The 27538-nt window shown below is 38.6% G+C and overlaps 1 protein-coding gene across 12 annotated transcripts in view; it reads right to left on the reverse strand.

The window, feature by feature from the left end:
- The window catches only part of PHTF1 (putative homeodomain transcription factor 1), a 61702-nt gene that overhangs the window by 32172 nt on the left and 1992 nt on the right, over positions 1-27538 (reverse strand). For 6 of the 12 annotated variants that reach the window (XR_010129887.1, XR_008669908.2, XM_031009097.3 and 3 more), the window contains exons 4-5: positions 8611-8680; positions 7985-8143 (exon numbers count right to left, since the gene is read on the reverse strand). Coding sequence is in view for 10 of the 12 variants with exons in the window: in XM_031009097.3 (XP_030864957.1) it covers positions 7985-8143; positions 8611-8680 (229 nt within the window). In the remaining 2 variants the exon portion in view is untranslated. The other 6 variants (XM_063695673.1, XM_063695677.1, XM_063695676.1 and 3 more) reach the window with 6 other exon arrangements.

A 27538-nucleotide genomic window follows, 5' to 3' on the forward strand; every position in this document is an offset into this window, starting at 1 on the left:
AAGGATGGCTGCTGGCCACACCAAAAAGACCAACTATGTGATTAAAGGCTTGGATCTTTGAGCCATATTAGGAGACCTCTGAGGAGTGAAGGGTGATGGAGACTGCATTCAACCACATGTCAATGATTCCATCAATCAGGCCTAAATAATAAAGTCTCAGTAAAAACTCTACATACCAAAGCTTCGGGGAGCTTCCCTGGGTGGCAATATTTTGCATATTGCTACCTGAGGACAACAGAAGCATCCTGTTTGGAACCATCCCAAACACTCCTATACCTCTCCTCTCATTTATATTCTGTTGCTATAATGAAACTATAATTGTAAGTTTAGCACTTTCTGAAGTTCTGAGAGTCATTCCATCCAATCATCAAACCTGAGGGAATGCCTGGGGGACCCAAAACTATAGCTACCTGGTCAGAAGTGACAGTGATCCTGGGGACCCCCAAACTGGAGGCTGATATCTGAAGGGAGAGCAGTCTTGTAGAGGATTGTGCCCTAAACCTGTGAAGTCTGGCCCAACTCCAGGTAACAGTAAAAAAGAAAGCATTGTATTAAGAAAAAACACACACATACATTTGTTCTTGATTTGTAATTCATCTCAAATGCCCGTATTTTCTAAACTATTAAGAATAAAAATATTTCCTTAACATGCTAAAGAATATATAAGTAAAATCAATACATATTATATGTTAGTGAAGATATTCTGAATCAGGAACAAAACAAGGATGACCACTCACTGTTATCATTTAACGTTACTCTGAAATGTTGACTGATTCGGTGAAAGCAAATGAAATGTATGTGAAAGGAGAAAACCAAATTGTCATTATTTGCCAACCATATGGTTGTATCATTATAAAATCTAATACAAGCACTGAAAAACAATTAGAATTGATGACAAAGAGTTTAATAAAGCGGCTGGTTATAACAATTTTAATTATAAACCAATAGCTTTCAAATGTGACAGCAAAAACCACTTAAAACTTGTAAAAATAGACTTAAAAAGTCATGTATTTTCAGCAGCAGCAACAAAGACAAAATATTTTAATTTCAGGTGGAAATCTCTAAGTGTCTCTCAGAAGATGAATGTATAAACTAAACATGGTATCTACATACAATGGAATACAATTCAGCCTTAAAAAGGAAGAATCCTGAAATATTCTACATGGGTAACCTTGAGGATATTATGCTAAGTGAAATAAGCCAATTGCAAAAGGACAAATATTATATAATTCTGCTTATATGATGTTCCCGGAGTAGTCAAAATCATAGAGGCAAGGTAGAATGGTGGTTGCCAGGGACTATGGGTAGGGGAAATAGGGAGTTTAATGGGTATGGAGTTTCAGTTTGGGAAGATGAAAAAATTTCTGGAAATAAACGGTGGGTGATGGTTGTATTCCAGTATCAGTATACTTAATGCCACTGAACTCTACACTGAGAAATGGTTAAGATGGTGAATTTCATGTTGTGTACATGTTACCACAATAAAAAAAAATTGAATTTAACAAGATCTAAGCAGGGCTTATAAGAAAAAAATCCAGGGCTGGGTGTGGTGGCTCACACGTGTAACTCAAACACTTTGGGAGGTTGAGGCAGGAAGATCATTTGATCACTTGATGCCAGGAGTTCAAAGACCAGCCTGGGCAATATAGCGAGAGCCCATCTCTAAAAAATAAAAAATAAAAAAACACCAGCTGAGCATGGTGGCACACACCTATAGTCCCAGCTACTCAACAGGCTGAGGCAGGAGGATTGCCTGGGCTCAAGGCTGTAGTGAAATACCATCACGCCACTGCACTCCAGCCTGGGAGTAAGAGTGAGACCCCGTCTCTATTTAAAAAAAAAAAAAAAGAAAGAAAGAAAGAAAAAAATCCTGCAAAGCTTTACTGAGGGATAAACAGAAGTCCTGATTAAGGCCAGGCGCTGTGGCTCACACCTGTAATCCCAGCATTTTGGGAGGCCGAGGCGGGAGGATCACCTGAGGTCAGGAGTTCGAGACCAGCCTGGCCAACATGGCGAAACCCCATCTCTACTAAAAATAAAAAAAAATTTGCCAGGCATGGTGGCGGGTACCTGTAGTCCCAGCTACTCAGGAGGTTGAGGCATGAGAATCACTTGAACCCGGGTGGCAGAGGTTGCAGTGAGCCGAGATCAAGCCACTGCACTCCAGCCTGGGCAACAGAGCGAGACGCCGTCTCAATTTAAAAAAAAAAAAAAAAAGGAAGTCCTGAGTAAAAGGAGAGCAATATCATATTTCTGTATAGCAAAGAGAATATTGTAAAGAAGTCAAATTTTCTGTCCATCCTCCAAAAATATATGTATACATCTATATTTGTGTATGTGTGCTGGGGAAAGGGGATAATCAGAGAATTCCAATCCAAATTCCTGTATTGTTGGTTTTGGGGGGTCTTTTGGTTTTAATCACGATAAAATAATGCTAACCTATTTTGGAAAGGATAAACAAGAAAGCATGAGAGAAAATGTGGGAAAGCAGAATAATGAAGAAACACTTGGCCAGGCGCGGTGGCTCAGGCCTGTAATCCCAGCACTTTGGGAGGCCGAGGCAGGTGGATCACGAGGTCAGGAGTTCAAGACCAGCATGGTCAACATGGGGAAACCCCATCTCTACTAAAAATACTAAAATTTGTTGGGCGTAGTGGCATACGCCTGTAATCCCAGCTACTTGGGAGGCTGAGGTAGGAGAAGTGCTTGAACCCAGGAGGCAGAGGTTGCAGTGAGCTGAGATCACACCATTGCACTCCAGCCTGGGCAACAGAGTGAGACTCCATCTCAAAAGAAAAAAAAAATTTTTCCTGCTCAATGTTAATCCATATTAAACAGCTGTGTAGTAATGAAAGCAGTGTGGCATAGATATGAGAATAACCAGAAATTAATGGTACAAAGTATGTAGTCCAGAAACATACCATGGCAAACACAAAAATTTAATATATAGCATAGATATGAGAATAACCAAAACTGATGGTACAGAATATGCAGTCCGGAAACAGACCATGGCATATATGGAAATTTTATCTATATAGGATGCAGTATCTATCAACAAGGAAGGAATAAATAATTTAATAATAAATGTGTGGAAAAAATACTTAATTTCACCCTTACAAGTGACCAAGGAAATGCATATTCAACAAGCAAAATATCTTTTGCATGTCAAATTAGGTAACAATCTTTTGTTGAGGGGGCGGGCAGAGATGCAGTCAGGGTCTTACTCTGTCAGCCAGGCTAGAGTGCAGTGATAAATCATTGCTCACTGTAACCTCGAACTCCTGGGCTCAAGTGATCCTCCCACCTCAGCCTCATAGGTAGTTGAAACTACAGGCTTGCACCACGCCTGGCTAATTTTTTTTTTTTGTAGAGATGGGATCTCGCTGTGTTTCCCAGGCTGGTCTCAAACTCCTGGCCTCAAGTCTTCCCACCTCAGCTTCTCAAAGTGTTGGAATTACAGGCTTGAGCCACTGCCCCCCACCTAGATAACAATTTTTAAAATTATAATAATGCTGGTAAGACCATGGTAAAACAGGTACTCTAATCTATTGCTTTCCAAAACAACTGTGCCATCAGCAATTTCATTATATGTACTAAAAGCCTTAAATGTCCACATTCTTTGATCTGTTAATTCTATTTCAAAGAACAAATCCTAAAGAAATAATATAAAATAAGGAAAACTTTGTTCCTGCTGGCATTATTAATAAAAAACACATAGAAACCACCTAAATGCCCACAATATGGGAAGATGCTATAACGTATGTCCCCAACAAAATTCATATTGAAATCCTAATCCTTAATGTGATCGTATTACGAGATGGGGCCTTTGGTAGCTGATTAGGTCATGAGGGCAGAGCTCTCATGAATGAGATTAGTAACCTTATCAACGAGACTCCAGAGAGCTCCTGTGGCCCTTCAGCAACATGAGGACCCAGAGAGAAGCAGACCCTCACCAGACACTGGATCTGCTAGTGCTCTGATCTGAACTTTTCAGAACTGTGAGAAATAACTTTTTGTTATTTATAAAGCACCTAGGCCATGATATTTTTGTTGTATCAGCCCAAGTGGCATAAGACAGAAATTGGTACTGAGAATGGGGGGTCCTACTATAACAAATACCTAAAAATGTGGAAGCAGCTTTATAAATAGGTAATGGGTGGAGACTAGAAGAATACTTAAGGTACATAGTAGAAAAAGCCTAGATTGCCTTAAACATTTTTAAAAGAGATTCTGGTGAGGAATCAGAAAGAAAAGAGGAGGCCGGGTGTAGTGGTTCACACCTGTAATCCCAGCACTTTGGGAGGCCAAGGCTGGTGGATCACCTGAGGTCAGGAGTTTGAGACCAGCCTGGTCAACATGATGAAACCCTATCTCTACTAAAAATACAAAAATTAGTCAGGCATGGTGGCAGGTGCCTGTAATCCCTGCTACTCAGGAGGCTAAGGCAGGAGAATCACTTGAACCCGGGAGGCGGAGGTTGCAGTGAGCCAAGATCACGCCACTGTACTCCAGCCTGGGCAACAGAGCAAGACTCTGTCTTGAAAAACAAAATAAAACAAACAAACAAAAACAAAGAAAGAAAAGAGGGGAGCTAGAGAAAAAGCCTCAATCTTCTTAAAGAATACCTAAGTAACCATGAACAGAGTATTGGTAAAATAAGAGGTAAAGTCCATTCTGATGAGGTCTCAGATAGAAATGAGAAATAATATGTTATTAGAAACTGAAGGAAAAACAATCCTTGTTACAGAGTGGTAAAGAACTTGTTGAACTGTATTTGTGGTCTAGGATTCTGTGGAAAGTGAAACTCGCAAGTGATGAAATTGCATATTTAGCTGGAGCTATTTCTAAGCAAAGTGTTAAAGGTGCAGCTTGGCTCTTCCTATGTGCTTATAGTAAAATGTGAGAAGAGAGAAATGACTTAAAAGACAGAATTGTTAAGCAAAAAGGAAGCATAACTTAAAGATTTGAAAAGTTCTCAGCCTATCCACATTGTAAAAAGTGAGAAAGCATGTTAGAGAGGTCCCCAGTCACATATAACCAGTTGGTTATAGTTTGGGGATGAGTGCCCTTATAGAAGTGGCCTTATAAAATGACTCCTAAGAGCTCCCTTGCCCCTTCCACCATGTGAGGACACAGCAAGAAGACTGACACCTATGAATCAGAAAGCAGGCCCTCACCAGATACCACATCTTCTGGCACCTTGATCCTGGACTTCACAGCCTCCAAAACTGTCAGAAATAAATTTGTGTTGTTGATAAGCCACCCAGTCTATGGTATTTTTCTTATAGCAGCCTGAACAGACTCATACAGAAAAGTTACATAAATTACAGTACTCTTACATAATGGACTATTAAAAGCTATATAGGCCAGGTGTGGTGGCTCACACCTGTAATCCCAGAACTCTGGGAGGCTGAAGCAGGAGAATCACCTGGGGTCAGGAGTTCAAGACCAGCCTAGACAACACAGTGAAACCCTGTCTCTACTAAAAATACAAAAATTAGCCAGGCATGCTAGTGTGTCTCTGTAGTCCCAGTTACTTGGGAGGCTGAGGCAAGAGAATCACTTGAACCTGGGAGGCAGAGGTTGCAGTGAGCCAAGACCACACCACTATACTCTAGCCTGGACAACAGAATGAGACTCTGTTTCAAAAAAAAAAAAAAAAAAAAAGCAGCTATACAAAGATGTTTATGATAAATCCATATGATAGAATCTACATATGACTCTACATATGATAGACTGTACAGACATTAAAATGATAGTTTTAAATGATGGTATGCCCATATGATGAATTATTATGCAGCCATTAAAATGACCATTATGAAGACTTAATTTAAATCAAATAAAATTTAAAATTCAGTCTCTTACTGACACTAACTACTTTTTGAATACTCAATAGCCACGTATGGCTAAGTAGCTACTATACTGGGCAGCACAGATGCGGAACATTTCCATTACAGATATTCTAATAAATGACACTTTCACAACTTTAAAAAAATTAAACCTATAGATTTGTAAATTTATACATATATTTTTCACTCTATATCTTAAAAAAATTTTTAACTGACACAAATAAAAGAAAAGAACCCATAATTCTTTCACCTTAACCCAACTTTCTCCCACTCTTTGTTCTAATTCATATCTTTTTGCAGAGATGTAACCATAGTATATACTGCCTACTTCCTTGGTAGACAATGGGGATAAAGTCGTAAAGAGAATATATTGGGTCCCTGCACACAGTTAGAAAACATCAGGTAGCGACGTGTAACCCAGAAATTAAAATTGATTCTTATGATAGTGACTAGAGGGTATTAGGGCTACTTAGAAATATAGATAGGAGGCCAGGCGCAGTGGCTCACGCCTGTAATCCCAGCACTTTGGGAGGCTGAGGCGGGTGGATCACCGGAGGTCAGGAGTTCGAGACCAGCCTAGACAACGTGGAGAAACCCCATCTCTACTAAAAATACAAAAAATTAGCTGGACATGGTGGTGCACACCTGTATCCCAGCTACTTGGGAGGTTGAGGCACGAGAATCACTTAAGCCTAGGAGGCAGAGGTTGCAGTGAGCTGAGATCGCACCACTGCACTCCAGCCTGGGAAAAAAGAGCCAAACTCCGAATGCTTCAAACAAAACAAAACAGCTCTGTGTGAAGAACAAAAAAAAGGATATTATGTCTACAGCCAGCACGAGCAGAGTGGTAAGAAATAGGAGATGATGTCTGAGAGGAGAGCGGGGACCAGGTCCTGTAGGGCATTATAGGCCATGGTAAGAACTTTGGGTTTTTATTCTAAGGTCAACAGAAGTCACTACAGGGTTTTAAGCAGGAAAATGACATTATATGGCTTCTGTTTTTAAAAGATTTTGCTAATTGCTGTGGAAAGAATGATTGGTAGAAAGAAGGCTCAGAGTAGATGTTATTCCAGTGGTCTAAGCAAAGAAATGCTGGTGCTGTGGACAATGATCATGGCAGTAGAGACTGAGATAAATAGAGTGAAAAATTTGGAGGAAGAACTCACAGACTTGGTGACATATTACATGTGAGAGTTGATGGTAGGGTAGAGTAGGAAGATTTAATTTTTCACCTGAATACTGGGTGATTGATAGTATCATTTAATGAACTGGAGACATAAAGAGGAACAAGTTTACACACACAGGCATATGTGTGCAGCGCACACACACACAAGTGAAGAGTTCCATTTTTTATATAATTAACTTCAAGATACCAATTAAATCTCCATATGGAAATGTCAAAGCAGGCAATTAGATTTATAAGTCTGAAGTTCAGCAGAGAGGTCTGGCCTGAAGATATAGATTTGGGAATCACCTGTATATCAACTGTATTTAAAGCAATAGGCCTTAATGAGACTACTTAGAGAACAGAACCTAGGGTGCAAACTTTAGGTAATCCAATATTCAGGCTAAACGTGGTGGCTCACACCTGTAATCCCAACACTTTTGGGCCTAAGAATTCAAGACCAGCCTGGGCAGCGTGACAACATCTTGTCTCTACAAAAAAATACAAAAATTAGCCAGGCACAGTGGCATACACCTGTAGTGCCAGCTACTTGGGTGGCTGAGGTGGAAGGATTGCTTGAGTCTGGGAGGTCAAGGCTGCAGTGAGCTGTGATCATGCCACTGCACTCCAGCCTGGGTGATAGAGAGAGACCCCGTCTCAAAAACAAAAACAAAAAACACACAAACCCAATTTCAAAGCCTCAAAGGTCAGACACAAGAAAAGACTGAGAAGGCCTGGCCAGTGAGACAGGTAGAAAGAAACTCAAGTGAGGAGAAAGAGTTACACAAGTATGTTTGCTCTCTCGTAGCAGATCATTTTAATATGAACCCCGAATGGCATATGTCTCTTCATTCTGTGTACTTTAAACTGTCAAATGAAAGGGTAAATGTAAAATCAGTAGGTCTTCATTATTTAATAGCAAAAGCAGCAAAAAGAAACTGTCATTGCTTATTCCAATTTCTCCAATTACCTTGCATGAAATAAAGTAGTAACAGCCAAACAAAGATTCTTAAAGAGGTAACCTGAATCCACCAATTGCTGAACAACGGAAAAAATACAACTCGAACAAGCCCCTTCCGAGTCAGAGATGTCCATGGAATTTCAGGTTTTGCTTTGGCAAATGTTGACCCTTTAAACATACAATAAAACAAAACATCAAACATTTATATACACTGTATTGAAGGCCACCTGTAGCACTACATTAAAAACAGGTGAGTGCAAAAATCAGCACAAAACCTGTTCAGTTAAAAAACAAAAACCCTCTTAGATGTTTGTTAAATGTAATAACTTCTTGCCTCAATCACTAGGACAGAAGCTCAAAATAAGTCAGGCTTACTTGAATGTTATACAACATATTTATCTTAATTACACAACAGCAAGTCTCTATGGTTCATCCCTCTTTTACATGTATGCATGTAATTTATAGAGCCACACAGTACTAAGACAGAGGTGGAAAAAGTGCTAAAGCCTGAATGATGAGAGTAAAGTGTTACATTTAGAAATTAAAGTATACCATCATATAGAGAAGATATTGAAAATTAAGCATCCCTGTGAAATAATATAATAATGTAGATAAAAAACAATTTTAAGACTAACCTCTGATTAAGTCAACGTCAATCAAGTCTGGCTTTATGTGGCCCATCTTTTTCGGTTTGTTTTTCAAACCCTAGGATAAAACAAAACAAAAATAAAATCAGAAATAAAGAAAAGCCCTTTTATTTATTTATTTATTTTTGAGACGCAGTTTCGCTCTTGTAGCCCAGGCTGGAGTGCAATGGCGCGATCTCGGCTCACTGCAACCTCTGCCTCCCGGGTTCAGGTGATTCTCCTGCCTCAGCCTCCTGAGTAGCTGGAATTGCAGGTGCCCACCATTAAGCCTGGCTAATTTTTTGTATTTTTAGTAGAGAGGGGTTTCACCATGTTGGCCAGGCTGGTCTCAAACTCCTGACCTCAGGTGATCTACCCGCCTCGGCCTCCCAAAAGTCTGGGATTATAGGTGTGAGCCTCTGCGCCCAGCCAGAAAAGCCCTTTTAAATACAAAAAATAAACTTACATTTCTTTTTCTCTATATCTGATTCCCTTTTACTGGGGACACTTTAATTCTAAAGCTCCTTAAAGGAACTTGCCATTAATACATATTTTGTTTTAGTTTTTAATCCTCTCCACTAATGCATCAATATACTTTATCACTTTTTAAAATATTTGAACAGTGCCAACAGATCAATATGTGAAAAACAACAGTCCCCTGAGCCATCTCTCCTCTCCTCTGAATTTCACTCCTCAAAAACAAGTAACTTCCATCTTTTTTTTTGCTTCTACTATTTTTAATTGACACGTTATAATTGTGCATATTTATGGGGTAGAATGTGATATTTCAATACAAGTATACAATGTGTAATGATCAAACTATATCTATCACCTTGAACATTTATCATTTCTTTGTGTTGGGTTCATTCAAAATCCACCCTGCTAGGTATCTGAAAACATATAATAAATTGTTAATTATAGCCACCTTACAGTGCTACAGAACACTAAACCTTATTCCTATCTAGCTGTACTTTCGTATTTGTTAACAACCGTTGGCTATCTGTCATTCCCTCCCTCTTACACTTCCCCACCTCTAATAACTACTATTCTACTCTCTAATTCTATGAGATCAACTTTTTAGCTTCCATGTATGTGTGAGAACACAAAGTATTTATTGTTCTTTGCCTGGCTTATTTCACTTTGCATAATGTTTTCCATTTCCATTCATGTTGCCATGAATGACACAACTTCATTCTTTCTTACAGCTAAATAGTATTCCATTGTGTATATATACCATATTTTCTTAATCCATTCACCTGTTGATGGACACGTACACTGAATTCCATGTCATGACTATTGTGAACAGTGCTGCAATAAACATAGGAATGCAGATATCCCTTCGACATACAGATTTTCCTTCCTTTGGATATATACTGAGACTGCTGGATCATATGGTAGTTCTATTTCTAGTTTTTTGAGGAACCACGAGACTGTTTTTCATAATGGCTGTACTAATTTACATTCACACCACCAGTGTATAAGAATTCCCCTTTCTCTGCATCCTTGCCAGCATTTTTTTTTTGTCTTTTTGATAATAGCCATTCTAATTAGGTTGACGTGGTATCTCATTGCAGTTTTGATTTGCATTTCCCTGATGATTGGTGGTATCGAGCATTTTTTCATATACCTGTTTGCCATCTGTATTGTCTTCTTTTGAGAGATGTCTATTCAGCTCATTCACCCATTTTAAAATTGAAGTATTTGGATTTTTGCTATTGAGTTATTTGAGTTCCTTATATATATTAATCCCTTTTCAGATGAAAAGTTTGCAAATGTTTTCTCTCATTCTGTAGGTTGTCTCTTCAATCTTGATTGTTTCCTTTGCTGTGCAGAAGCTTTCTAGTTTGATACAATCCTATTTATCTATTTTTGTTTGTTACCTGTGCTTCTGAGGTCTTCTCCATAAAATCCTTACCCAGACCAATGTTCTTAAGCATTTCCCCTATGTTTTCTTCTAGCAGTTTCAGGTCTTACATTTAAATCATTAATCCATTTTGACTTGATTTTTGTATATGGTGAGAAATAGTGGCCAAGTGCAGTGACTCACCCCTATAATCCCAGCACTTTGGGAGGGGCCAAGGCGGGAGGATACTTGAGGTCAAGAGTTTGAGACCAGCCTGGCCAACATGCTGAAACTCTATCTCTACTAAAAACACAAAAAGTAGCTGGGCATGGTAGCGGGCACCTGTAATCCCAGCTACTCAGGAGGCTGAGGCAGGAGAAGCACTTGAACTGGGAACATGGAGGTTGCAGTGGGCTGAGATCACACCACTACACTCTAATCTGGGTGACAGAGCAAGACCCTGTCCCTTAATTTAAAAAATAAAAATAAAATAATTTGCACATGCTAATTCTTAATTATGTCTTAAAAATTAGATATTCAATCACTAAAATTAATGCCAAAATTAAAGGTTACCGTTATTTGCTGTTTACCTATTACGGACATTGAACCAGTATTGATCTTTAGCTTTGTTTAAACAGATGCAGTCAATTTCTCTTGTGAATCTTATATATTTCTATTCAACTCACCATAAGCTGTAGATTTTACAGAAAAATGTTCTAAAACCTTAAATGTAATAAAATTAAAGAAGGAATCAAAATTTGAAAATGAGGCAACTCAAGGAAAAAACCCTTTGAAGAAACATGTACACTAATTTTTGAAATATGCATAATTTTCATGAGAATAACAATTATCTTGTGTACTATATTCAAAATCAGAAATTAAAAATTTAAAGGTAAAAATATTACTTTTTACCTTTTTGGACATTTGTCCCAGTGCTAAGCTTTCTGGACATTTGTACCAGTGCTATTCCCCATCACTTTAGAGCCAAAATAATTTTTCTACTTTCTTTGCTTTCTAGACTTTTCTCCAACAATGTTACAGAGTTAGAATTAGCATTAACTAGAGGTAAAATTATCCAAAGCTCCCTTAGCAATAGAAACACATTTATTCACTCAGTCAACAAATATTCGACAAGTATCTTCTATATGTCAGATAATCTGTTTGAGCTAGGTATAAAATAATAAGTCAAAACATGGCTCTATCTTCAAAGAATGTACAGTATAGAAGGGAAGACAAACAATAACGCCAAATGTACAAGGGTTTCTCAGGAAAATACCCTCTGAATCTCCCCATTTTTTAATTTCCTAAAGGGACAGAAATCATTAATAAATTTATGACTACTGATCTTATGGGAGATTACAAAAGTCACAATATACTGTTGTATATTTTGCACTGAGGGAGAGTAAAAAACACATTCCATACTTTAGAATCCTTCTGCTTTATTTTCCACCGTGCATGTATGTATAATAAGAGGAAGTACATGCCAGGCACTATCCTAAGCACTTTTACATATAGTCATGCATCACTTAATGTCAGGGATACATTCTAAGAAATTCATCTTTAAGTGATTTCACTGTTGCCTGAACATCATACAGCGTAGTCACACAAATCTTGATGGTATAGCTTACTACACACCTAGGCTATATGGCAGCCTATTGCTCCGAGGCTACAAATCTGCCCAGCATATTACTATGCAGAATATTTAGGCAATTTTAAACACAGTGGTATTTGTGTCTAAACCTAAAAAAGGTACAGTAAAAATATGGTATAAAAAATGGGGCTGGGCGCGGTGGCTCACACTTGTAATCCCAGCACTTTAGGAGGCCAAGGCAGGAGGATCACCTGAGGTCAGGAGTTCAAGACCACCCTGGCCAACATGGTGAAACCCCCGTCTCTACTAAAAATACAAAATTAGCCAGGCGTGGTGGTGGGCACCTGTAATCCCAGCTACTCAGGAGGCTGAGGCAGGATCACTTGAGCCCGGGAGGCTGAGGTTGCAGTGAGCCAAGATCGCACCATTGCACTCCAGCCTAGGCGACAAGAGTGAAACTCTGTCTCCATAAAGAAAAAAAAAGATAAAAAATGGTACACCTGTATAGGGCACTTATCATGAATAGTGCTCTCAGGATTGGGAGTTGCTCTGAGTGAGTCAGTGAGTGAGTGGTCAATGAAAGTGAAAGCCTAGGACACTGCTGTAGTACACTATTGTAGACTTTATAAACACCATAAACATAGGCTACACATTTTTTAAAACCTTCCTTTCTACAATAATAACTTTTTTTTCTCTGGGACAGAGTCTTGCTCTGTTGCCCATGATATAGTGCAATGGCACGATCACAGCTCACCACAATCTCATCCTGCTGGGCTCAAGCAATCCTCCTACCTCAGCCTCCCAAGGAGTTTTTTGTTGTTGTTGTTGTTGTTTTTGTAGAGAAGGGGTCTTGCTTTGTCACCCAGGCTGGTCTCAAACTCCTGGTCTCAAGTGATCCTCCTGCTGTGTCCTCTCAAAGTGCTAGAATTACAGGCATGAGCCACCTCACCCAGTCTGTTCTATGATAACTTAACTTTAGCTTACTGTAATGTTTTTACTTTATAAGCTTTATAATTTTTTTAACTTTTTTACTCTTTTGTAATAACAGTTTAAAAACACACATTTTCTTTATATCTTCATAAGCTTTTTTTTTTTTTTTACTTTTTAAATAAAAACTAAGACACACATAGCCAAGGCCTACATATGGTCAGGATCATCAATATCATTGTCTCCCACCTCCATATCTTGTCCTACTGTAGGGTCTTCAGGGGCAATAACACACAGGGAGCTGTCATCTCCTATGATCACAATGCCTTCTTCTGGAATACCTCCTGAAGGACCTACCTGAGACTGTTTTACAGTTAACTGATTTTTTTTTAATAAACAGAAGGAGTCCACTCTAAAATTAAACAATTCAAAGTATAGTATAGTAAATATATAAACCAGTAATATAGTCATTTATTATCATTATCAAGTGTTAGATACCGTACATAACTGTATGCTATACTTTTTATGACTGACGGTGCATTTGGTTTGTTTACTCCAGCATCACTCCAAACACATGAGTAATGTGTCGTGCTATGACTTTAGGATGGCTACAGAATCACTAGGCAATAGGAATTTTTCAGCTCCATTATAATCTTATGGGACCATTGTCGTATATGAGGTCCATTGATGACAGAAACATCATTATGTGGCACATGACTGTACTTAAGTTAACTTGACTCATTTAATCCTCACAAATGTCCTATGAGATTGGTACCTTTATTATCCTCACTTTACAGATAAGGCAACCAAGGCAGAGATTCCAACCCTTTCATTCTCATTCCAAAGTCTGTGCTCTAACCACTACACTATCCTGCCTTTTGCTATATGACACAAAATGCATCCCTAATCAAAGTAGAGAGAGGTTTTGTTTAAATCAAACAAGACTGCTTAACTTTGAGAGGTTCAATGGGCATTATGAGTGGATTTCCTTATTGGCCACAACCTCTACCTCAGCAAAAGATTGTAGGACAGAATCAGGATAATCACTAGTTGCCAGAGTAGTGGTCTGGAAATTCTCTGCAGATCCCCAGCTGTAGGCTGTACGCAGCCCTCTCTACTGTCTGCCCCCAACATAACTGTGCAACATCATCACAAGCTCAGAACCACTTGACAAATGAAGTCCCCACTTTTTGGAAGAGGAACAAAAACACTGGAGGTATTGATGCAATATAATTGGACTTTGTATTAAACAAGGAATAAAAAACAAGTGAAACCCTGTGACAAATCTCTATTTCCTAGTGTGCTGAAATTTTCTATTTTATTACAAGCAAAAGAATTGAACTATTTATACAGTCTGGTGCAGAGAGGGAAGTTACCCCTGATTTGGGGCATATGATCAACAACAAAACAACAATTACAAGGCAACTATAGCACTACAGGAACATCCATAAAGGACACCTTATTCACATTTAAGAAGTCCAAGAAAGATTTCCACAAAGAAAAATAGTATCTAACCTGATACCTGAAGAATGTATAAGAACTTGTAAAGTTGCACATGGGATATAGCAAAATGAGGAATCAAGAAACACATATGATCATGCCTGCAATCCCAGCACTTTGGGAGGCTGAGGCAGGCAGATTCCCTGACCTCAGGGCGACCACCCTGGGCAATATGGTAAAACCCTGTCTCTTATACTAAAATGCCAAAAATTAGCCGGGAGTAGCTGCTATGAGCCTGTAGTCCCAGCTACTCAGGAGGCTGAGGCAGGAGAATTCCTTGAATCAGGGAGGTGGAAGCTGCAAGGAGACAAGATCATGCCACTGCACTGTAGCCTGGGTGACAGAGCAAGACTCTGTCTCGAAAGAAGGGAATGGAAGGGAAGAGGAGGGGAGGGGAAAGGAGGGCAGGGCAGGACAGGGCAAGGCAGGGCAGGGCAGGGCAGGGCAAGAAAGAAAGAAAAGCATGAGAGGACCCAGGAATAAGAGATAGCATGGTAAAAACTAAAGTAAGTTTGAGAAGGCCTAAAGCACAGAGTGGAAGTGAAAAGAGGTCAAGACATTGGTGAGAGAGGTAAACTTGTGAGATGAGAAGAAGCCATAATGTGAAAACTATAACCATGCTAGGAGTATGATTTTATTGTAAGGGTACTAGGAAGTCAGGAAACAGTTTTAAATATGAGAAAAACAATCAAATTTGTGTTAAAACAGAAACCAAAAAACAACAACCTGGCTCTGTTATAAAGAACAGATGGAGGGTAAAGAGAGATAGGAAGCAAGAGAAAGCAGTTAGAAAGTGAAAAAACCTACTCCAGTAATCTAATCAGGAGTAGACAAAATTTTTCTATAAAGGGCCAGATGGCATTTTAGGCTTTATGGACTATATCAGGGGTCTCTAACCCCCAGGGCATGGAATAGTGGTCCGTGGCCTGTTAGGAACCAGGTTGCACAGCAGGAGGTGAGGGGCAGGTGAGAGAACAAGGGAAGCTTTATCTGTATTTACAGCCACTCTCCACTGCTCAAATTACCACCTGAGCCCTACCTCCTGTCAGATTAGTGGCGGCATTAGATTCTCACAGGAGTGCAAACCCCACTGTGAACTGCACATTCAAGGGATCTAGGTTGCGTGCTCCTTATGAGAATCTAATGCCTGATGATCTGTCACTGTCTCCCATCACCCCCAGATGGGACTGTCTAGTTGCAGAAAAACAAGCTAAGGGCTCCCACTGATTCTACATTATGGTGAGCTGTATAATTATTTCATTATATATTATAAGGTAATAATAATAGAAATAAAGTGTACAATAATTGTAATGTGCTTGAATCATTGTAAAACCATCCCCCCACACCAGTCCATGGAAAAACTGTCTTCCATGAAACTGGTCTCTGGTGCCAAAAAGGTTGGGGACTGCTGGACTATACAATCTCTGTCACAACCACTCAGCCACTGTAGCACTAAAGCAGACACAGACATTGAATATAAATATGTAAACCACTAAACCTGGCTGTGTTTCAGCTAGATTTGCACATAAGCAATAGTTTGCCAACCAGATGAGTAGACAATAGGTTAGACCAGGTAATTAGAAGCGTGAACTGGGAAGAGTACTCATACTCAAAAGATATTTAGCAGGTTATCATCCAGAAGTATTAGTAACTGAAAATGTGAGATTAGTGTGAAGGTGAAGAACTCTAAACCCTGACTTTAGTACTTTAGCAATTCACTGAATAGGAAAGGTAAGAAAACGAAAAGTATTGGGTCATGGGAGGAAGGTCACATTCAGCTCACATTCCACTGGCCAAGCAAATCCCATGACCAAAGTGGAAGTCTGTGGGGCCAGGAAGAATTCTTCTCTTATAGGAAGGCACTGCAACTCACATGACAGTAAGTGCAGCCATATAATCTTCTTACAGGTAAGAATAATTACAGGTAGTGAATAATTAGGAAAATTACTATAATATACAGTTCAGTCCATCTGACTCTAAATTTCTTGCCTAAATGATAAGGAGATTTGTTGGTTTTGGCACTGGTATAAATAAAGCATATTGGTATAGCCAATATACGTAAATACTCACATACCTCTAAATCTACCTATCACATATGGAAATATATGTATATCCTTTTACTCAGGTAACATCATTTAATGTATTATTTGGTTTTGGAGGAAAAATGTTGTAAAATTACATCTTTATTTGTACTAAAATAATACTCATATTACAAGGTTAATAAAAAATAACATTCCAGTCTCACCCTTCCTTAGCCTTGATTCATACATCCTAGCTATTTCTTCTCTTTACTTCTAAAAAAAAAAAATGTTTACAGTGCTTTCATCAATTTCAGATGTTATCCATTCATTTCTTACTGTTGAAGATGAGGAAATAACTCTTATTTAGCCTTTCTATGCCTCAATTCCTTCACCTACAAAAAAGGGAAGATAATAGCACATACCTCATAAGATTATCATCAGGATCAATTGTGTGTGTTGCTTAAAACAATGCAAGACATACTACACACTATTAATGATTACAGCATCACCAAACACGCACGCCCTCCTGAACTATAGTTTTTTCCAATAGAGTTTTATCACAAATTTTTGTTACATCAATGTTTAGAGGGTTATAATTACATAAATATTGTTCACAGCTAAGCCAGCTAGTGAACTATTATATTTTCCTCCCACAAATTTTTTGCTTGTCCTAGAACTGTAATTGCCTCATTTTTTAATGCACTTAATCTTCTATTACCAATTCATCTTTAAACTCCCTCTGTTACATATCTGCTTCAAATATGCTCAAACACAACATATATCAGTTTAGTTTTCCCCCTTCAAGAGGTCTATACCAATTTTCTGTCCTCATACTCCATTCTGGACTGGTTGTTTTCTAGGTCAGATATAAGCTATCATCCTGAGACATTTGCAATTATCCTGGAATTCCTTTTACTTCGCTGTGTTGGCTGTCCTGTTTTCTGACACTATGAATTCCTTTCTGGCTTATTCATGGATTATAATACAGTACATGTCCTCCCACAGCTTTCTGAGAGAGGGAGTATGGGATATGAATTTTGAGACTCTAAGTTCAAAATATATCAGTGGTGCCTTTGCACTTGATTAATAATTAGGCTGGGCATAAAACTTAGGTTGAAAATCACTTTCTCTCATGTGCCATTGTCCCTCACCTTCCACTGAACATTCCATTATCTTTTAGCTTCCAAATGAGCTAGAAGTTGCTGCTGAGGGGCAGTATCTCTGACCCCCAATTTTTGTCTACATGATCCGTTTTGATCCTTCACTCTACTCCATGCTTAACCCAAGCTCTAATTCTAAATGTTCTGAAATTTCATGATAATGTTTCTCAGTGCTGATGACTCAAAAGATCCTTTTATTTTCCTTTTTCTTTTGAGACAGAATCTCGCTTGTCGCCCAGGCTGGAGTGCAGTGTTGTATTCACGGCTCTCTGTACCTTTGAGCTCCCAGGCTCAAAGGACCCTTTCACCTCAGCCATCTGAGTAGCTGCGAGTACAGGCACACACCACTACACCCAGCTGATTTTTAAATTTTATTGTAGAGATAGGATCTCACTTTGTTGCCCATGCTGGTCTCAAACTCCTGAGTTCAAGGGATCCTCTTGCCTCAGCCTCCCAAAGTGCTAGGATTACAGGCGTGAGCCACCACGCCCAACGAAAAGATCCTTTTAATCTGGAAATACATACACAGTACTGCATTTCTGGGGCAATTTTTTTTTGAATTATTTATTAATTTCTTCTTCTCCATGTATTTCCTTTTTCTGGAACATCTATTAGTTGGATATTACATTTCCTGCATTAACTGCACCCCCTTTGCTATTTTCTTTTTTGTTGTTCATTTTTATACTACTTTTCTGGGAAATGGTCTCAAATTTATCTTCTACCTTTTCCACTGAATTTATTTTAATTTTTATTTATTTATGTGTTTATTTTTGAGACAGGGTCCCACTCTGTCACCCAGGCTGGAGTGCAGTGGTGCAATCACGGCTCACTGCAGCTTCAACTTCCCAGGCTCAGATGATCTCCCACCTCGGCCTCCTAAGTAGCTGGGACTACAGGCATGCAACGCCAAGCCCAGCTAATTTTTTTGTATTTTTTGTAAAGACAGGGTATCACCATGTTGCCCAAGCTAATCTTGAACTCCTGGGCTCAAGCGATCAGCCTCGGCCTCCCAAAGTGCTGAGATTACAGGCGTGAGCCACTGTACCCAGCCACCCCTGAATTTATTCTGATTATTTTTATTTTCTAGTCTTCTTACTTTCTAATCTATAGTCTATTTTTTAAGCATTCTTAATTTTTAAATTGACAGATAATATTCTATGTATTCAGTGTGTACAACATATTCTGAAGTGGATATACACTGTAGAATGACTAAATTAATATATACATTACCTCACATGGTTATTATTTGTGTGGTGAGAACACTTAATATCCACTCTCTTAGCATTTTTCAAGAATACAACATACTAACTATAGTCACCAATGTTATACAATAGATGTCCTGAAGATATCTCAGTCTTTTTATAGTACCCAGTTCTTTAAAGGTAGTAATTATATCTTTAAAAACACTGTTTTTATGATTCCTGCATTGCTTCTTTTCTCTTTTCTTCTTTTTCTTTAGGTCTTAAATATTTGATGATCTTTAATTATCCATTTATAATTAACAGTCACTAACACACTGAATGCAAGCTCAGTGTGCAATGCGTGAAGCATTTTGAATAGTGGACCTCACTATAGAGGCGTGGCCAGTCATTTCACTTTTCAGTATCCTTAGGCTCTCTTTGGTTACTCAGTTTTGATGAAAAGAAATTCCAGTCTTCTGTTTGCAGATTATAAATCTGACGACCAGACTTTCACTTAATCCCCATTATTAGTGCAGCATCTCACCAGACTCTGATTTGTTTCTGGTCTTCCAGAATCCAGAACTTCTCTGGCTCAGCCTCTCCAGAGAGCAAGCTTCAATCCGGTCTTCTGTCAGAGGAAGATAAGGGTAACTATGTGGCTACATGGAATAAGGAAGATCTGGGGGTAGATCTATTATCCCTTATACACATGTTCAAACAACCCTGTCTTTAGTTCTTTCTTACTCCTACAGATTATACCTGATACATCTAATTCCTGAGTCTTTCAGAAGTTAATTACAGGGGTTTTACTTGTTTCCTATTGGCTTTCCCTATTGCAGGCACTTAAGAGTTTTACTTCTTTCATTTTCCAACCTTCGAAATTGTATTGATAGCTCTCATTTACTGTAGTCTCTTCTTCCATTCTTTTAGTCCTTGCGGGCTGCCATGATTTTTTCTTATTTGTTGTACTTTTAAAGAGGTTTCAGGAGAGATTAGTGCATGTATTTGAACTACCATTTTTTGGGTTTTGTTTTTTTTTTTTTTTTTTCAGGACAGGGTCTTGCTCTGTCACCCAGTCTAGAGTGCAGTGGCACAATCATAGCACACCACAGCCTCAAACTCCTGGGCTCAGGCGATCCCCCACAACCAGCTTCCCCAGTATCTGGGACTACAGGCACATGCCCACCACACCCAGCTAATTTTTTTATCTTTTTGTAGAGCTATGTTGCCCAGGCTGGTCCCAAACTCCTGGCCTCGAGCAAAAACCTCGGCTTCCCAGAGTGCTGGGATTATAGGCGTGAGCAACCACGCATGGCCTCAAACTGTCATCTTTAATGAGGAGTGTCAGTGTCATCTATCATATGGCCACCATCCTGCTTAAATAAAACATTATAAATACAGCTGAAGTAGTCTCTGTGCTTCTGATTAGCCTTTTTTATTCTCTAAATACAAAACCATGCTATCTTCAAACACTGATTTTTGTTCACTCTAATATTAATTTTTAAAAATAAAACACACAAAAAAGAAAAGATAATATTAATTAATATTAATTAGAATGTTTTGCTCATCTTAGCAAATGTATCTCAAACAGTATGCTAAAGAGTAGTAAAAGGGGCCAGGCATGGTGGCTCACGCCTGTAATCCCAGCACTTTGGGAGGCTGAGGCAGGCAGATCACGAAATCAAGAGATCGAGCCATCCTGGCCAACATGGTGAAACCCCATCTCTACCAAAAATACAAAAATTAGCTGGGCATGGTGGCATGCGCCTGTAATCCCAGCCACTCGGGAGGCTGAGGCAGGAGAATCACTTGAACCTGGGAGGCGGAAGTTGCTGTGAGCACTGCACTCCAGCCTGGGCAACAGAGCAGGACTCTGTCTCCAAAAAAAAAAAAAAAAAAAAAAGATAAGTAAAAGGGGAGATTCTTATTTTAGGCTTATTTTGGAGGACTAAGTTACGCTCCATCACTGAAAATAATATTAGACATTAGATTTAATATATTCTCTCAATTAAAAAATTTTAGGGCTGGGTGTGGTGGCTTACATCTGTAATCCCAGCACTTTGGGAGGCCAGGGAGGGAGAACTGCTTAAGCCCAGGAGTTCAAGACCAGCCTAGGCAATGTGGTGAGACCCTGTCTCTACAAAATATAAAGTATTTTTTAAAAATTTAGAAAACAAATTTTAATTGTGAATATGTACACATTTACATTTTTGGTGTACTATATTATGATTTTTCCTACTTTTATCTATTGGTATAATTTTTAAAGTAGCTTTATTGAGGTATAATTTACATACTATTAAACTAACCTATTTTTACAGATTTAGTAAATAATTTAGATTTTTAGTAAATTTGTAGAGTTGTGCAATCATTATCACACTCAAGTTTTAGAACATTTCCATCACCTCAAAAAGTTCCTTTCTGCCTGTTTGCAGGAAAGCCCTGTTCCCCTCAATCCATAGGCAACCTTTGATCTGTTTTCTATTTCTATAGATTTCTAGAAATTTCATATAAACAATCACACAATATGTTGTACTTAGCATGACATTTTTTATATTCATCCATGATGCAGTATGTATTAACAGTTTTTATTGCTGAATTGTATTTCATTGTATGACTATAACACATTTGTTTATACCAACTGATTCACCAGTTGATGGACACGTGGGTTTTTCCTACTTCTGGCTATTAAGAATAGTGCTGCTATGAACATTTGCATGTATTTATGTTTTCACTTCTCTTGGATAGAAAATGTTAAATATAGTAGATACCCTAAATATAGGTAGATACCCTAGGAGTGGAAATGTTGGGTCATGTGAGAAGTACATATTTAACATTTTAAAAACCACCAAACTATTTTCCATTTTCCATGCCCACCAGCAGTGTAGAAGAGTTGTAGTTCCTCCATCACCTTGCCAACATTTGGTATTGTCAATCTTTTTAATTTTGTTCTAACAGATGTATTAGAAATGTAGTAATGTAAATCTTCCAACACTATTCTTTTTAAATTTGTTTTGAATATTCTACATCCTTTGTATTACATACATATATTTGAGAATTAGCTCATCAATCTCTACCAAAAACAAAATTCTGCTGGAATTTTGAAGGGATTACATTGAATATATAGATACATTTGGAGAAAACTGACATTTTAACAATATTGAATCTTCCAGATCATGAACATGAAATGCTATTCCATTTATTTAGACCTTCTTTAATTTCTCTAAGCAATGTTTTATAGTTTTCCATGTATGAATCTTACACTTTTTATGTCATTCCTAAGTGTTTTATTCTTTGTTGCTATTATAAAATTGTTTTCTTAATTTTATTTTTGAATTACTCATTGTTGGTATATAGAAATACAACTGATTTTTGTATACTGATCTTGTATTTGAAGACCTTGCCACATTCGTTACTGTAATTTTTTTTTTTCTTTTTTTTTTTTTTTTTTATGAGACAGAGTCTCGCTCTGTCGCCCAGGCTGGAGTGCAGTGGCGTGATCTTGGCTCACTGCAAGCTCCGCCTCCCCGGGTTCACGCCATTCTCCTGTCTCAGCCTCCCCAGTAGCTGGGACTACAGACGCCTGCAACCACGCCTGGCTAACTTTTGTATTTTTAGTAGAGATGGGGTTTCACCGTGTTAGCCAGGATGGTCTCGATCTCCTGACCTCGTGATCCACCCGCCTCGGCCTCCCAAAGTGCTGGGATTACAGGCGTGAGCCACTGTGCCCAGCCTACTGTCATTTTTTACATATATTCTTAGGATTTTCTAAATATGGGATTATGCTGTCATGAGTAAAGGCAGTTTTCATATTCCTTTCCATCTCAATGCCTTTCATCTCTTTTCCTTTGCTTATTACATTGGCTGGGACTCCCAGTACAATGTTAAATAAATATAGTAAGAGCAGATATCCTTGCTTTGTTCCTGATTTTAGGGGAAAACATTCAGTCTTAACCATTAAGTGTGAAGTTTGTTGCAGGCTTTTCCTAGACAACCTTTACTATGTTGAAGAAGTTCCCCTAAGAACCTAGTTTATTATTAATAGGCATTGAATTTTGTTAAATGCTCTTTCTGTATTTACTGAGAAGATCATATGAGTGTCCTTTATCCTATTAATATGGTATATTACATTACTTTGTTTTCAAATTAATGCATTCCCGGGATAACTCCCACTTGGTCACAGTAGATAAGCCATTTTATGTGTTGTAGAATTGGTTTTGTTAATATCTTGTTAAAGATTTTCACACATACATTCATAACAAATGTTCTTATGATGTCTTTGTCTGGTTTAGGTTTCAGGGTAATACTAGTCTCATAGAATGAGCTGAGAAGTATACTTCCTTCTCTATTTTCTGAAAAAGTTTGTGTAGAATTAGTGTATTTGTTCTTGACCTAATTAACTGCTACTCATGCTTCAGATCTCATTTTAATCAATTCCTTAGCGAAAGCTTATCTGACCTTCTTAACTAGGTTCTTCTTTTTTTTTTTTTTATTTTTGAGACGGAGTCTCGCTCTTGTTGCCCAGGCTGGAGTGCAATGCATGATCTCAGCTCACTGCAACCTCTGCCTCCCACACTCAAGCGATTCTCCTGCCTCAGCCCCCTGTGTAGGTGGGATTACAGGTGCGGGTCACCATGCCCAGCTAATTTTTGTATTTTTAGCAGAGAAGGGGTTTCACCATGTTGCCCAGGCTAGTCTTGAACTCCTGAGCTCATGCAATCTGCCTGCCTCGGCCTCCCTGCTAGGATTACAGGCATGAGCCACCGTGCCCAGCCTTTTTTTATTTTTAAAGGCAGGGTCTCTGTCATCTTGACCTCCAGGCTTAAGCAATCCTCTCACCTCAGTCTCCTGAGTAGCTGGGACCACAGGCAGATGCCATCATGGCCAGCTAATTTATTTTTTGTAGAGACAGAGTCTCCCTATGTTGCCCGGGCTAGTGTCAAATCCATGGCCTCAAACGATCCTCCCACTTTGGCCTCCCAAAGTGCTAGGATTACAAGCATGAGCCACCATGCGCAGCAACTAGGCTCATTTATTTCCCTTATTATAAGTATAGTAGCTTGTAAACAGACCTCTTCTCGGTATTTGCCACAAAGTAATTTGCATTTATTAGAAGGATTCTTTTTATTATTCTCACCCACTTTGTCATAAATTCCATGAAAATAAAAATATTGAATATGGCTGGGCAGAGTGTCTCACGCCTATAATCTCGGCACTTTGAGAGGACAAGGTAGAAGCACTGCTTGAGCTCAGGAATTTGAGACCAGCCTGGACAACATGGCAAGACCTTGTCTCTACAAAAAATTTAAAAATTATCCAAACCTGTTGGTGCATGCCTGTGGTCCCAGCTGCTCAGGAGGCTAAGGTGGGAGAATCACTTGAGCCCAGGAGATTGAGGCTGCAGTGAGCTGTGTTCATGCCACTGCACTCCAACTTGGGCAACAGGACCAGACCCTGTCTCAAAAAAAAAAAAAAAAATGATTGAATCTTTTTACTCACCATTATGTAGGCATAGCTAGTGTCTGCCACATTGTAGGTAAGCAGTCAACAAATATTTGTTAAATAAATACATAATGGATGCTTTCATTTTATTTTTGGTATTTCTTTCCCTGTTTTACTTTGGTTGATTACATTTTCTTTCTCTAGATTCTTCAATATTAATATGATTCATTGTAAACCTTCCTAGTCAAACTAGACATTTTTTGTTAATATAGACATTGAGAATAATAAGTACTACTCTGGAAATATTCCATAGATTATAATGTCTATATTTTTATGTCTATCTTTCAAAAACACAGATATGATGTGACTCCTCTACTCAAAAACCATTAAAACCTTTCAATTTTCTACAGAATAGTATCTAAAGTTCTTAGTAAAGCAGTCAAGTAACCTTCAAATAGATTTATGGCCTATCACTCCATCTATGTACCTTATTCTCCAATCATATTGGGCTACTTACTCGCTCTTCCTCTAAACAAGTCTTATACTCCTGTTTGTTAATATTTTTCCTCTTGTGCTGAGCACCCAACAAAATGCCTTAAACACTGTAGTTCAATAAATGCTTATTGAAGAGTTCATACCATTTTTCATGACCCAAGTTAAGATTTTTAAAATTTATCTTTCATAATTCTGAATTATACTTTTACATATATAATTTTAAATCATATAACAGTACTGTGATATGTTAATATTTTTATTTTAAAATTTTTTTGCTTTTTTATTTGTTCTTTTATTTTTTGTTTTCATTTTTTGTTTTCAAAAAATTGTATTTGTGTTAACGTATTTTTAAATTTAGCATTAATTTTTTGTATGCTATACTTTGGTCATTTTTTGTTTAAGACTTAAGCATATTAAAAAGATATCTGGGCTTTTCTCCCATCACTATCAGACTGTGAAACCCATGAAGGCAACAATCACATCTATCTTTTTCACTGTATTCTCAGCACCTAGTACAAGAGTGGCACATTAGCTGAGTAATTTTTTTTTCAGCTTTCTACTATCACACTGAAAGCTCAGTAAATGTTTATAGTTATTTTACATTTCATTCTTTCCACCGCCGCTAAATTTAAAAGCATACATTAAGGTGTGGTTAGGTAGATTACCCTATGAGAGAACAACGAGTAAAAAATATGCCTGATGGATAGGGTTCAATTAACTATAGCAACAGACAGAGTTCCTAGTATGAATCAAGATGTTCTAAGAGTAGGAAACAAACACACTTCCTACCCTTAGGCCTATGAACACACACAGGTTAACAAATAACTTTGATATCACGCACTAAAAGGAAGGTATGTATTAAATGGCATGGAAAAGAGTGAAGGAAATCAGGCAGGGCGCGGTGGCTCATGCCTCATGCCTATAATCCCAGCACTTTGGGAGGCTGAGGCGGGTGGATCACGAGGTCAGGAGATCGAGACCATCCTGGCTAACATGGTGAAACCCCGTCTCTACTAAAAAAAAAGTACAAAAAATTAGCCGGGCATGGTGGCGGGCCCCTGTAGTCCCAACTATTCGGGAGGCTGAGGCAGGAGAATGGTGTGAACCCAGGAGGCGGAGCTGGCAGTGAGCCGAGATCGCTCCACTGCACTCCAACCAGGGTGACAGAGCAAGACTCTGTCTCAAAAAAAAAAAAAGGGTGAAGGAAATCTTTAAATTGGCTAGGGGAAGAAGGTTAGATAACAAGGCTAGAGATCACAAAACAAGATCAAACTCCACTTCTATGCTGTTTCCATTACACAACCCTTACTATCAGCGATGTTTAGCAGCTCACAAAAAAATAACAGGACAGGCTTTAGAGAATCACAAAATAAAATCTGGGGACTTATTCATCCTAACCCCATCTCCCAATAATATAAATAATCAAGGACTATACCAAATTGTGAAAAGTTAGTCGGCTACTTGTCGTTCAAGTAGCTTTCTATTGATTGGCCTATTTAACAGAACAGATAATATTAAGTTGCATCCACCCACTTTTAAGTATTAATGAAGGGTCTGCTGCAATACTTTTTGAAAGGTAATCCAAAAACAAGAATCAGCTGGCATTTATCAGCACTTTGCAAGGAAGTGAGGCCCTGAATCCATAAGATTTAAGTAAGTATTAAAGTCGCAGAGAGTTATATTCTTTTGAGAGCCAAGGATGGTTCTTTAGGCTTTTCCACATCTCAAGACTATCCAATTACATTTGGTTACCAAGCAACCATTCCATGATGAATTTGTACCAGCATCCCCAAATGGCTTAACCCCACAACTCTGACTTTGGAATATCAGAAGATAATTTAACCCGCTCCTCCCCTATTATAAGTTAATAAACTGGCATTCTGAATTATATAACAGTTTTTGGTCACTTGGTTAGTATAAAATAAGAATCCTCTCAGTTCTAAGAGCTGTGTAGAAAAAAGTTTAAGAACATGAAAAACTTAAAACCATACTCTAGGCCGGGCGCGGTGGCTCATGCCTGTAATCCCAACACTTTGGGAGTCGGAGGTGGACAGATCACAAGGTCAGGAGATCGAGACCATCCTGGCTAACACGGTGAAACCCCGTCTCTACTAAAAATACAAAAAATTAGCCGGGCGTGGTGGTCGGCGCCTGTAGTTCCAGCTACTCTGGAGGTTGAGGCAGGAAAATGGCGTGAACCCGGGAGGCGGAGCTTGCAGTGGGCCGAGATCACGCCACTGCACTCCAGCCTGGACGACAGAGTGAGACTCTGTCTCAAAAACAAAACAAAACAAAAAAACAAACAAAAACACATACTCTAAGCCAGTGATTGAATAAAATGGGGGACCATAGGCTGGATTCAGGCCACAAATGGATTTTATTTGGCTTGCAAAGGAGGAGGAGGAAGAGAAGGAAGAGTCTCTTAAAAATCCGACATAAAATGCACAATATATTTCATATAAAAATGTGTATTTCCAGCTTCTCTTGAAAAATCTGAAACTCTGGCAATATTTGGACCTGCACTGCCATGTAGTAAAAACTAGCCAGAGCTAAGTAACCCCAGCCCTATTTATATGGGACATTTGCTCTCTAATTCATCATAGAACAACTCACTCCTTTCTGTTTTCCTGATAGTGAGGCCAAAAATCAAGTGTCACTTCTCAGTATGCTTGCACTGCTTTTCTTATAACCTTCAAAGATTAAAGAATGCCATACTGGTAGTTAAATGCAGAGTTTACCAGGTAAGTACAATTCCACTCTTCATATTAATGCAGTGAAAC

Source organism: Gorilla gorilla, chromosome 1 (assembly GCF_029281585.2).
Source record: "Gorilla gorilla gorilla isolate KB3781 chromosome 1, NHGRI_mGorGor1-v2.1_pri, whole genome shotgun sequence".
Taxonomy (NCBI): Eukaryota; Metazoa; Chordata; class Mammalia; order Primates; family Hominidae; genus Gorilla; species Gorilla gorilla.